This window comes from Setaria italica, chromosome V, assembly GCF_000263155.2.
Source record: "Setaria italica strain Yugu1 chromosome V, Setaria_italica_v2.0, whole genome shotgun sequence".
Lineage (NCBI taxonomy): Eukaryota > Viridiplantae > Streptophyta > Magnoliopsida > Poales > Poaceae > Setaria > Setaria italica.
In genome coordinates this window covers 2,103,718-2,116,168 of record NC_028454.1, presented here as the reverse complement: position 1 = coordinate 2,116,168, position 12,451 = coordinate 2,103,718, and the positions used below count along the sequence as shown (strand labels likewise).

At 46.8% G+C, this 12,451-nt stretch overlaps 2 protein-coding genes across 2 annotated transcripts; one reads left to right on the top strand and one right to left on the bottom strand.

Annotated features, from left to right (window-relative positions):
* Positions 1 to 3,572: 3,572 nt before the first annotated feature.
* Positions 3,573 to 6,918, top strand: LOC101771102. Its single transcript, XM_004967439.4, has 2 exons — positions 3,573 to 3,904; positions 6,363 to 6,918. The coding sequence occupies exons 1-2, from the start codon at positions 3,722 to 3,724 to the stop codon at positions 6,657 to 6,659; spliced, it is 480 nt and encodes a 159-aa protein (XP_004967496.1). The 5' UTR covers positions 3,573 to 3,721; the 3' UTR covers positions 6,660 to 6,918.
* Positions 6,919 to 10,409: 3,491 nt separating this feature from the next.
* Positions 10,410 to 11,428, bottom strand: LOC101770708. Its single transcript, XM_004967438.3, has 3 exons — positions 11,243 to 11,428; positions 10,956 to 11,103; positions 10,410 to 10,857 (listed from the first exon to the last, which is right to left on the bottom strand). Exons 1-3 carry the CDS (start codon positions 11,317 to 11,319, stop codon positions 10,795 to 10,797), a joined length of 288 nt encoding a protein of 95 aa, XP_004967495.1. The 5' UTR covers positions 11,320 to 11,428; the 3' UTR covers positions 10,410 to 10,794.
* Positions 11,429 to 12,451: the final 1,023 nt, after the last annotated feature.

Sequence of the window (12,451 nt, the reverse complement as noted above, 5' to 3'; positions counted from 1 at the left end):
GAAAAAAACCATAGATTAATTACATACTTATTAGTAAATGTATGTAATTATTGTAAATCGTATAACTTCATCTCAGCGTATAGCACAAATTTTTATTTTAGTATATGCACAAACTTACTCAACACCTACCATACGTCTTGAGTTTGTGACAGTTTCACACTGGATGACAAAGTAACCTCACTGCTTTCCTCAATCATAAAACCTATCCTCAATCATAAAACCTAGGAGGCTAGAAAGTGCCTGCATCACATGTATCTCACATTTTTTTTCTTCTTCTTTTGGTGACTTTTTCCGATCGCCAATCAAGACGTGCGTGACTGTGCACACAGTTCTTGAACGAGAAAGAAGGTTTAAGCCTGCAACTGAAATTCATTTCGCAAGAGCTAGCTCTCGGTGCCAAGTGCCAAGTGCCAACAGAAGTCCTGTGAGCGTGACAAACCCCTCTCATCAGATTCAGATCTGCCGCCGCACATACACTGGTACACTGGATTCAGATCTTTTTGCCTCCTGCCATTGGCGAAGAAAAGCCAGCGGAAAGCAGAGATGCCTTCATGCAGGGCTGCCGATGGGTTTGGTGTGGCAGGCCGATCAGTGACCAGCAGAGGCCCGTGCCCACCAACAACCAGTGCCTCGGCGAACGTGGCGGCGACAGCTGACGACCTCTCGCCGTCGCCGGCCTCGCCACGAAAGCTGCGGCAGCTCACCAGCCGTCTCCGCAGGCGGCGGCGGCGCCCACTGGAAATCTCGCCGGCCGGAACCTGATGCCCGCGCGAGTGACTGCCACCGCGGCCACGACAGCGTTTCCTGTGCCGTCCACGTCCGGTCGTTTTCGGGGAGACTAGACGAGTAGCTAGCGCTGGCTGGATAACTATTGGGAGAAGCTGTATTGTACTGGCCGGCATGCAGCAGGTCAAGGTCAAAATTCTTGGGTTGCTCTCAGCCGTCAGGCAGTAGAGAGTAGAGCCTACACAACTGTCTAGATGAAGGATATTTTCTTTGTGAAAAGAGATGAGATATGAAGTTCATGCTGGGAAGATAAGGATATATATGCAGGATCGATTTCATCAGCTAGACGTCAGGGTTGTTCCTGCAGATTTACGCTGACTTTTATCTTCCAGTAGACAGTAACATGGCCAATACCTACCTGTGCAGATTCCATCGTCAGGATTCCAGCAGACTGTGCTTCAATCGTACTTCCAAATTATAGGTTATTTTAGATTTTCTATATACGTAGTTTTTCTATACATTTAGATTTACATTATGTCTAGAAAAAACTATGTATAAATCAAAACGAGCTATAATTTGAAACTGAGAAGTTATATTATTGTGTGTATTTGGTAGGGAAAAAAGATGCTACTTTTAAGTATGCGTGGCTGAAGTGGGGGACTGCTGAAAATGGATTATCCATTATTCAGGGATCTTAGAGTTGTTGGCTTAAACTTGAAACAAAGAGATCAATCAATCATAATTATACGTCGTGCCCCCCGAAAAATCCCAACAAACCATCAATAATTTCGCAACAAACCTAGTACCGACAGAGAGATGCCTGGCAGCGTCATCCGTCCGGCGAGCTACTCGAGCTGAGCGAGTGAGCTAGTGGTCCTGCTACCACACTCACATGACCAACCCCTCTCCAGCTCCAATTATTGGAAAAGTACGAGCCACTCCATTGCACAAGTTGAGAAAAAATGGTACATGTCGAGACATTTTCATTTTTGTTAAATTTTTAGTGAAGAGAGAGAAAGTGGAAGACTTGAGACGTACTACTGTACTCCATCATCCAGATCAAAAAAATGAAAAGGAAAGGGGACATATCACACTGTACCGCAGGATCATATCATGTTCCTGTGCTTGACCTTTTCCTTAGCTCAATTATTACTGACGAGCCCGATGGAAAATGGCCAAATGGCACGGCCATTTCTTTCAGCTCGTACAAACTAGAGGCTCGGACAAGAACCGTCGTCATCATCGAACAGCAAGCTAAGCTAGCTCATAGCACATTAGCACCCGCTGCTAGTGCGTGTGGGTTTCACGCGCAGTGCCGTGACAGAGCTCGACGCCTGTCGTCTGGCCCGCCGGTCGCCGGGCGGGACGTGGTGAACCGGCGGCCGATCTACCCGTGCCCCAGTGGCAGTGGGACGGAAGGCGGAGGCGGCGACGGGCCCTACGCCGCCCCTACCAATCTACCATGCATGCTTGGCCCTTGCGACCCGTCAAGAGGGGCCGGCCATCGCAAAAAGCGACGGCGAGGCGGACAGGGCTTGTTCCTTTTCTCCGCGGCGTCGCTCTCTGCGCTGCGCCACCACCTCGCTCTCGCTCTCCCGGCGTGGCCATGTCTCGGCGCGAGATATTCACGTGGCCGCCGAGGCGGGCGGGCGTGCGTTCGTGGGGAGGGAAAACGATGGCGGGCCCCAGCCATATACGAGTCGTGTGCTTGCTTGCCGGGCATCATGTGGCCGCGCGGGGCAGAGGAGACGAATACGACGGCCGGGAGCACGGGATCCACCCGAGCGTGACGTGAGTGAGAAGCCAGCACAGTATCGCATTCGCATCGACCGGGACCTTCTTGCCACTACTGCCACTGTCCAGGGCCCTGAGTCTGCTCGATCGGCCTGCTCCGGCGAGCCGTTTGCCGTTCGTCCATCTCCCCGGCCGGCCGCGTCGTTTGAGCCGCAGCATCATTCGTCAGACCTCATAGCATAGCAGTCGTCTCGTCTGACAGACTGACACGGCGGATTAGGACGTAATATAACCACAAGGATGACGCGGATCTGATGGTTCGTTCATGCATCATTCAACCATCATTCAGAGTCTAATTAAAGTAAGCTAGAAGACGGCGACAGTTTGACAAGGGAGAAGAGAGCACAGTTCCACACAGCGCGCGGCACAGGCACGGCGACGGCGAGGGAGCGTGGCCACCGCAGGCGTCACTCGTCGGAGGGGTGGACGGATCCGGCGGGTGGGCCCCGGGGATATGCTCGCCACCATGCCTCCCCCAGGGATCGGAAAGCGACGGCTTTAGGCTTTTGTTGTCTGGCAAAGTAGCGTAGCTTTGGGTTAGCGTCACTCGCTCACCAATCCCTCCCTTGCTAGTGCATTTCGCATTCCTGTCCCTACCGATCCGGTCCACACGTAGGCTCAGGCGTTCAGCTGGTGACTACACACGGCCAATTCTGGAACAGTGTTGTGTGCTAAGAAAGTGTCACAAACCATGCTCGTAAGTCGTAACAGCGACCATTTCGCCTTTGCTAGAGGAGTAGCAATTAGTAAGCCTTCAAGATTTGACACCTTGATCCATCTCTCAGTTACTATAAGTGTCAAATCTTGGCAGTCTCATGAATTAAGACCCATGTTTTTCAAATCAAAAATGTTAAATCTTGGCACTTTTGCAGGGCCGTTGCGCCACACCAAGAAACTTAGGCCCATGTCACTCCTCATCGTCATAATCTGTTAGCGGCCCAGTACAACTCTGATTTTCCGGTCACGGAAGCAACTGGGCCTTGCCACCAGGCTCGTTGTGCCAAACCCAACCAATCAGCCCATTGACATACTAAGGCCCAACTAGCAAAACTCCAAGGCAACCCCAGTTCGGATCGTCGGACGCAAAGCTCAAGCGGCGGCGGCGGCGGCGGCGGCAGCGAAGAGCAAACGCCAGGCGCGGGATCACATCGGGCAGGAGGAGGGAGAATACTTCGGCTCCTGCCCTCGTCCGGTAAGAGAGATGCCGCTGTACGACTGCATGCTGCTGGTGAAGCCGCTGGTCACCAGGGAGGCCATGTCGGAGCTGGTGGCGCGGGTGGCGCGCCGCGCGTACCAGCGCAACGGGGTCGTCACCGACGTCAAGTCCTTCGGAAAGGTGCAGCTCGGCTACGGCATCAAGAAGCTCGACGGCCGCCACTACCAGGTCCGCCGCACCCGTACGATTCGTTGTTCTTTAATCCCGATCCTCTTCTCTCATTTGTGACCGTCGCGGAGCAGCCGAGCTCCGGTGTGCCCGGCTAGATAGATGTGTTGATGGAATGGTGTTCGACGAAATGCCTAAGCGGACGGTGGGTTCGGGGGTTTTGGAAATTAGATTTGGTGGTCGATGGTGCCTTTGACGTGTTCGGTGAAATGCTCAAATAGATTTTTTTTACTGTAGGATTCTTCAAATTTGGAATCGTTCTTTAGTGAAGATTTTAGTGTCGTTGTAACTGTTCATTCACCTAGTGTTCTGGAGTCCAAAATCATGATCCCCTGATGGAGAGATGGAGCACCTCAGATAGCAATATGCAACTCAACAGGTTTTTCCCGTACATACTGTATGGAACTATTAATGACCTGAACAAAACATGTTCCTCGAGCCATATTACGTGTGGAATGACGGGGGATTCATAATGGTTTTCTGTGTGGTCCATATTTTGGAAATCTGTTTATACAATTATTTGACCACGCCTTTTATCACAAAAGGCTCAGATCTTTCACTTAGCGGGATGTAAGTGTTGTCAGTACAGCAACATGCATATAACGAAGATGATAAACAATTCATCAGTTCCGAGTATGTTTAGGTTTTTACTTTGCATTAAGAGCTATGCTTCTCAGCCTGCTAGCCTTTTTGTTCCCAGACCAAAGGCCTAATCTTGGACCTGCTTCAATTGGAAGCTAGCAAACTATGTTGCATACAACAATTAGGTCTTGGAAAGTTCAGAACTGTATCCAAAAAGCATTGTCTCACATGACAGGATATCATTTCAACTATGCTCAACTAAACAACTTCGAAATTTAATGTTGGACCTTCTGTACCACTCTCCAGTGCTGTATACCAAAACTTTATATTGCCTTTTGAGTTAGGCACGTCAATTTGATTATCCATATCATTTAGCAAAGGTTTGGGGTATTACATCTCTGTGCTGTGAGGCCTTTGTTTTGCTATAGCATTTTTTTTTAAAATTCAGATCAAGTTGTGGCCAAAAGTTTAAGTATGGCTTCACAGTTTGTCACAAGATACTGATCAATCAGTTTAGTATGCTATATATAGCTTTCTACCAAACATTCCAAGATCAGCCGACTGTTTTTTTTAGATAGGTTTCCTTGCTTTTATAGAAAGCATATAAGGTTTTGTTAGAACCGATTCTCCAGCTTACAATAGAGGTTATTCAGCCAAAAGACCTGCCAAGACCACTACTACAGCAAAAGACATAGAACTGCGGCTACATGAAGTCTTCCTGCGAATCATCCCTTGCCAGCTTTTGGAAGTCTTCCAACCAAGTCTTCACCCGTGTAACTTGTGAAGACAATGACTTCAACTCTTTGGTTCAGTTTGCTCCTTAAAATCTTCATTTTCAAGATCAGATGATTGTTAGTAAGTACTGTAGTTTTTTGTTTTAACGATTTGTTGTGTAAACACATCCAATCCTCTTACATTGGGAAGATTTAGTACTATTCTGAGTTTTGTGTTTTAAAACATGGAGTTCATGCATTTATTGTGATATAAACATTTGAGTTTTACCTTTAGTGTCTTGTAGAAGTCAAGAGTAAACATTGCTGTGCTGCATCGACCTTTAGACACCATATGTTCTGTCTGTAGCTTCCAGCTTGTATGCAGTTGTGATGGATTTTAGTTTGACAAGGTCCTGTTGGGTCTAGGGTGGCAGTATCAGTATGACTTTCTGACATTTTTCATGGTCACTGTGAGCTTTGTATAATGCGATCCTCAGTTGTCCTCTGGTAGACTTGTCTGTCATGCTTGATTCATTCTCTTTAAACACACATATATGATAATAGAGTAATAGTAAGTCTGGGACAGATTTGCTACTTTCGATTAGAAAGAAAATTACGCCGTTATAGCTATAGAGAATGTCAGGCCTGTGTGTTTTTGAATTCTGCAAATGATGCTTAATTTGCAAATGGGTTGCCTATGACATACTGTGGCTAAAAAAAGGCAACGAAAATTCTTCTAACAATCATTGGCTGCTAATAAATGGAGTTGACATGTTAAATAAAAATTTTAGTGTTTGTGCTTCATGCATGATCAATGGTGATACTTTGTGATGAGCTGATTTACTAGCAAAAATAAAAATATATCGCTGCTTTAGGGGTAAACTTTAGACACTGTTGTGACTTTAGCTGCTAAGGATTTGCTGAACAGCAGAGCAGATAATGTAGAATGGCTAAAGCAGCTGATAGGGGCGCAATGAATGCTTTCAGTTATCGCCTGCTAATGATGGAGCTTAAACCATTGCCAAGTTTTGTTCAAACCTATTGCCTGGATGGCGAAAAGTGATATCACGTAGGAGTATATTTATTTGTTTCGTTGAGCACATATTTGTTTACGTGAACCTGCTCTTGTGTAGATGTCTTAATGATTGTTGTCCCATTTACAGGGCCAGCTTATGCAAATGACCATGATGGTTCCACCTACCTTCACGCAAGAACTCCACTATCTGAACAAGGAGGACAGGCTGCTTCGCTGGCTGGTTGTGAAGCATAGAGATGCAGTATACGGTCTGGAGTTCATCAACGAGGATGACGGGAGGAATGAGATGAGCGGTTTCAGCCTTGCTCATACAAAAGACGACTACGATATCGAAATCGGCTCTGATGAATCTGAATCTGAGTTCCTCACCTCCTCCGATGATGATTCCGATGGCTACAAGTATGACTTCGAGGAGGAGAAGTAGAATTGCCTGTCCAGATTTCTGCGGTTTCAGTCTGTATTGGCAGATATCTTTTCTTACAAACCATATATGTTGTCTTCCTAATATCACTGGCTATTGTAGGATGAGCAGCAGAATCTATGAACTTTGTCACACATTTTTTTTCTTCGCATTCCGGATTATGCCTGTAATTTGATGTTTCAGGCGTGTTTGTGCTGGGAAGCATGTTGTATGACCCTGTACGTTAGTAGGCTTGAATAAGCTACAAATCTTTTCGTGCTAACAATTTCTACCAGGTTCGTTCTTACACGGTTAAACCTCTTTCTGTTGAATTTAATCATGTGACAGCAACGGTTTGAAACTTTGTTTGATCCATCCATACAATTACAAAAACACAGGTGTAGTATTTATTCCATCAATATAACCTTTTGTACAAAGAGTGGTGTTTGCTGCTATGATCTGCTCGTAATAGGTTATACAGTACACGCGCCAGACAAGGATCAAGCTGCCGGAGCACGTCTATCGGCGGCCATGGCTCATGGCTGGCTGGGATCGATGAGAAACCAGAAGCGATCAGCCAGCCTCCAGAGCCACCCCAAGACGCCGTCTTCTTCGCCCTCGTCGTCGGAGTCGCAGTCAGAGTCCCAGTCCGTCTCGTACGGCCGCTCGTCCTCGTCCTCCGCCTCCGCCTTCCCCTCCACCGCCCGCCAGGTCCCATCGTCCAGCACCTGCGGCTCCTCGGAGCTGCCCCGGGCCACCAACGCGCCGTTCAGGCCCGCCGGCTCGCCGCCGCACCGGAAGACGAGGCAGAGCAGGGAGGAGGACCGCCGCCGGGGCTCCTCGTCGCGGGCGGGGTCCTCCTGCTCGGGCACGGCGAGCGCGGACCCCTGTTCAGCTTCGGCCGCATCGGCGCAGTCCGCGGCCACCGCCGGCTTGGGCCGCAGCGGCTCGGCGGCCGCCTCGCGGTCGGCGGGGCGGCGCGCCGGGGCGGGGGCCACCAGGAGGCAGCAGACGGCGAGGGCGAGGACGACGGCTGCGCCGGCGCGGGCCATTTGTTCGTCGCGGTGGCTCGACGGGACGGGCTGTAGCCAGGGGGGTCGGGACGGGAGCTGGAAGGAAAGCTAGCCAGCGAAATGGACCCGGCCGAGCATCAGATTTTAAAGGAGGATTTGGCTATTGGTTAGTCGCTAAGGAAGAAGCTTCCCTCGTCGTTGTCGTGTTACGAGAGGGGGAGACGACTATGAGAGCAGGAAGAGTAACCAAGCAAGGATTTTTTTAATTTTAACCCTTTAAAACTAAATTTTAATAATAACCCCTCCGATCTAAATTTTTATAAACCACTTGCTATACAGTCGCCCCACGGTTTTGGCCTGACCAAAGTGACACGTTGGCCGGCGAGCTGACCTGGCTTAGACTCTATTTAGCAAGTGCTAAAATTTAACTTAGCTAAAGTTTTACTACTTCCACCTATTAGCACTCCCCTTTGGAGATATATCTAATGGATAGAGCAAAATCTATGAAATGTTCCTTTTAGCACACCTTATCTCCTCATCTTCCTTTTCTCTCTTTCTTTTTATCTTTTTCACATGTCATTAGCATATCTCTATTAATTAATTTATATTTTTAGAGGGTGGGCTAAAATTTACTACTTATGTTTATATAGACTAATGTAAGAAAGTACTAAACTTTTCGCCTATTAGCACCTGGATCCAAACGGATCTTCACTGTGCTGACCTAATGGATGGATGCCCGACTTTACAATGGACTTGGTTAACCTTGCACCATCTTTTATCGACTACTTGGTCCATGTGAATGTGATGCGGTCTACTAGCTACGGTGTGATCCTTGTCAAGATCAAAGTTGTGAATCGTCAATGATAATGGATTGATTTTGTCCTCCTATTTTTTTTATACGGATCGATTTTCATTTTTTTTCTCCTTGCAGACGTGGATTATGTTTTTCCCCCCTCTACAGACGCGTAGGATGGGATTGGTACATACGCAAAGGGAGGACAAAGTCAAAAAAAAAATGAAGATACTAATAGACAAGTACTAGTAGCAGCTTGGTGACAGCATTCTTCAGACTTTCAGAGCTTGGACATGCACGGTGCAGGTTTCTGGCTACATTGTCAATGAAGTTGTTTTAATAACCCCACTACAGCTGCACGTATCTAATTCTTATTGGTTTGGGATTAACTTGTCTTCATTCCGTGCCATCGAGCCTTTCACTGAGCACTTGTCACCGTGCTAACGTGTCATCTATACGTTGGATCATTCAAGGCTTCGCCCTGAACAACTCAAAAGAAAGTCATCAGTCAAAAGCTGCCAGTTATAGCATCTTGAAGGACAGGCTAGGATGCGTGCGAAAACTGACACTATGCCAAATTCGTACCAAAGGGATATATTTATATAAAAAATATCCGTCTAGCTATAAATTTTGGGTTGCCTTAAGTTGATTATTTTTAAACTTTGATCACAAATGAATTTCTATATCTTGGGTTTGGATATTTGAAAATGACATGATTTTTTTCTAAATGTAAGTCTCATGCAAGTATGCCTTTTTTTTTGCTATTTTAATTGTCAATATTTTACAACAAAATATTAGTAAAATTTTTGGCAAAATGAAGATTTTGTCCAGCTGAAGATTTAAGAAAAATTGAAAGTTAGCATATATGATATTGATCGTGTCACTGGCCAAGCATCTCGATCAATAGTGCGATGGACTGTGCTTCTCTATCCATCCAGGAGCCCTGTGTGGGCTACAGCTCCGGCAGCAGACATATGTCCATACCTCTCCACATCCTAGAGATGCTAGTCTCTCCATTCCAAATTATAGGTCATTTAACCTCTTTTAGATTCATAGATATTATTATGCATCTAAACATATACTATATCTAGATACATAATAAAATATATGAATCTAGAAAAACCTAAACGACCTACAATTTAGAATGAAAAGAGTATGTTTTCATAATCCGTCATTGTAGGCATGTACATAGTAATTATCTAGCTAGGCGGACAAGAGCTTTACATGATGTTCGGACGATCCGTCTTCTTTTTCGAGTGGAATATCAGAAACTATAGTCCATTGATCTCTACATATAAGAGCTTGTAATTTTTTGAACGCGGTGTCCCGTGCGTGCATACGCTCGTAGAGGTGAGTGTGAATGTGTATGAACATGTATATTTAATAAAATATTTAAAATAGATAGATATTACACAAGCTACATGCAGTCTCTCGAATGAAACTGCTTCCACGTGTACCGATCTATCTACACACACGCACGTACGTACTGCTTCCGTCATCGTCTCCATTCTCCCTAGATACACACACAAGTTTTTTTGCATCACGAAGAGATGTGCTTTTCCAAAGGCATCGAGCTTTGCCATCTAGACCTCGAAAGCTTGCAACTGCAAATTAGGAAACATATCTGATCATCTTCTCAAGAGGTTCGCTCTTCAATTCTTGTCTTGTTTCAACAAGTCAACCCGTGCATTGATCAAGACCTCAAACCGCTCCATCACATTTTGCTATTGCCATGTATCGGCACCCAAAGCATCCATATAGTGTAGTGTACTCCCTCCGTTCCAAATTGTAGGCTGTTCTAAATGCATAATAATATCTACGAATCTAGAAAAGTCAAAACGACCTATAATTTGAAACGTAGGGAGTAGCACATATCCATACAGAGCTTCCTCTCGGAATTTTCAGTAGCCACTGAAGCCACACAAATGCATAAACACACTGAAACAATACATCACTGCACTGCCAATGTTTTGACAGAAAAATATAGCTTCTTATCTTAACTAATAATGATAGCTAATAGCCATTACAGGGTTCAGTCTTAAAGTCGCTGATCCTCTGATGATCATTAGACCCTAAGAACTACTACTCCAGTATACTATATTATACTACTATAAGTACGTAGCAGCAGCAGCAGCTAAGTTTGACTTGGGAGTCAACAAAGCCATGGGAGTTCACACACACAGCAGCACACGCGCAAAGGCGACTGACTAGCTAGGGAGAACTCAACGACTCTCATTTGCCTTAGTAAACTAGGCTTATATAGCTGCATAGCCGTAGCTGATGCCAAAGCATCTATACATAAAACTAATCCGGCCCGGGCGTTTGACTGCCATAGCCATAGCCATAGCTGATGTCAAGCGAGCTCCTGGTTCTTCTCCACCACCCTCACCTCCTTGGCCGATCTCAGAACGTTTGCCTGCACCATTGTTGCCAATGTCGTGATGTGCATTAACACAGCTGATCAGAGAAGAAAACATGAGGATGCCATGCTTGTAGGGGTTCTATCTAGGTCACCTGATCTTCAGTTATCTCGACGGCGAAGCCGTCGACAATGGCGAGCGACGACCTCTTCCGGTAGGAGTCGGGTTGGAGGAGCTTGGCGAGAAGCTTGTCGTGCTTGTGGCTCAGGTACGCGTCCAGCGTGGCCGACCCTTCCTTGGACCTGAACCAGAGCATAACAATAATGACATACTGCATTATTAATGACGATCATTCGATCGATACGCTAACTATTCTACTGACGACGATCAAGATCATCATCAACTGAACACTGGAATACTTTTAGTTGGGCCTAGGCTTACCGATCAGCTCTGAGGCGCTCGTAGACGGGGTCAAAGTTCATGAACACGAAGTACACCTCCTGCTGCTGCTTCGCCATTGCTCGAGCTCGAAAAGTCTCCTTTCTACCTCTGCAGTTTTATAGTGGAGCACTAGAGTGAGCTGCCTATAGGGAGGGGGAGAGAGAGGAGAGCAACAACTTGTGCCTGCTTGGTTTGGCTCTTCCATATCATTGCAATGGGCCGCTATTTATAGCCGGCTGCCTGCCAGTGGAGTAACAAAGGTTAGTTTGTTAACTGTACCCAGATTAGCCTAGATCTAGAGCGAGTTAACTAAGCACACAAGCAAGCAAGCAACCAACAAAGAAACCGTTCAAGCTATGGGCTGATTTGGTCAAGGCCGCGCCGCGCGCGATGAGAGCATCTCGCATAGAATAAGCGGCTGGCACATGTGTGTCCCTGCTAGTCAGATCACTTGTCGAGAGAGATGGATGATCTGTAGTATGCACAGCGTGCATATTTTATGCGTCTTGCTGCAGCAAGCTGCAGAAGATAGGTTTGTGCGTGCATCTTTTTGTTCATTCATTCGTGGTCGATATCCAAAAGAATGTCTTCGATACGCATCATCGATGGCAATGGCATCAGACATTTGCAAAGGATGAGTGAGTGGATGGGGATGGAATCTTGCACAGGGCGAGAAGAGGTCAAGGACTCGAGATAGATCTCTGCACCTGGCAATAAGCTAGCTGATGGATGGATCGACCAGAGAGCAGAGATAGAGGTTGCTGCTGAGAGAGGGTGAGAGAGGAGGTGACGTTATAGGCTGCTGTTGCTGGAGCCTGCCTGCGTGCATGTATGGCATGTGTGAGTTGATCGGAATTGGATCTCGACCATCTCACCGGCCGACGGGATGGGGCTCGCAGGAGCAGGGCCCGGACGACGCATGCATGGCGATCCCCGGCGCAAGGACAGGGGGGTCTCTGGCTCCCCCTGCGACCGATATGCCGTGTCGTGCGCGCATGCGGCGGCCTTCAGAGGATCGTCCCCGGCCGGCCGGCCTCTTTGGTATACTGTTGCGAGCTAATGCTACTTGCTTCTTCATTCCTCCATGGACATGCATGTCACTCATATATGCTTGCTTCGTCTTCTTTCGTGTCGCTATATTAAATTTTGGTTACGGATCGATTTGACCATTCATCTTATTTAAAAGAGTATGTAAGTGTCATTTATTCT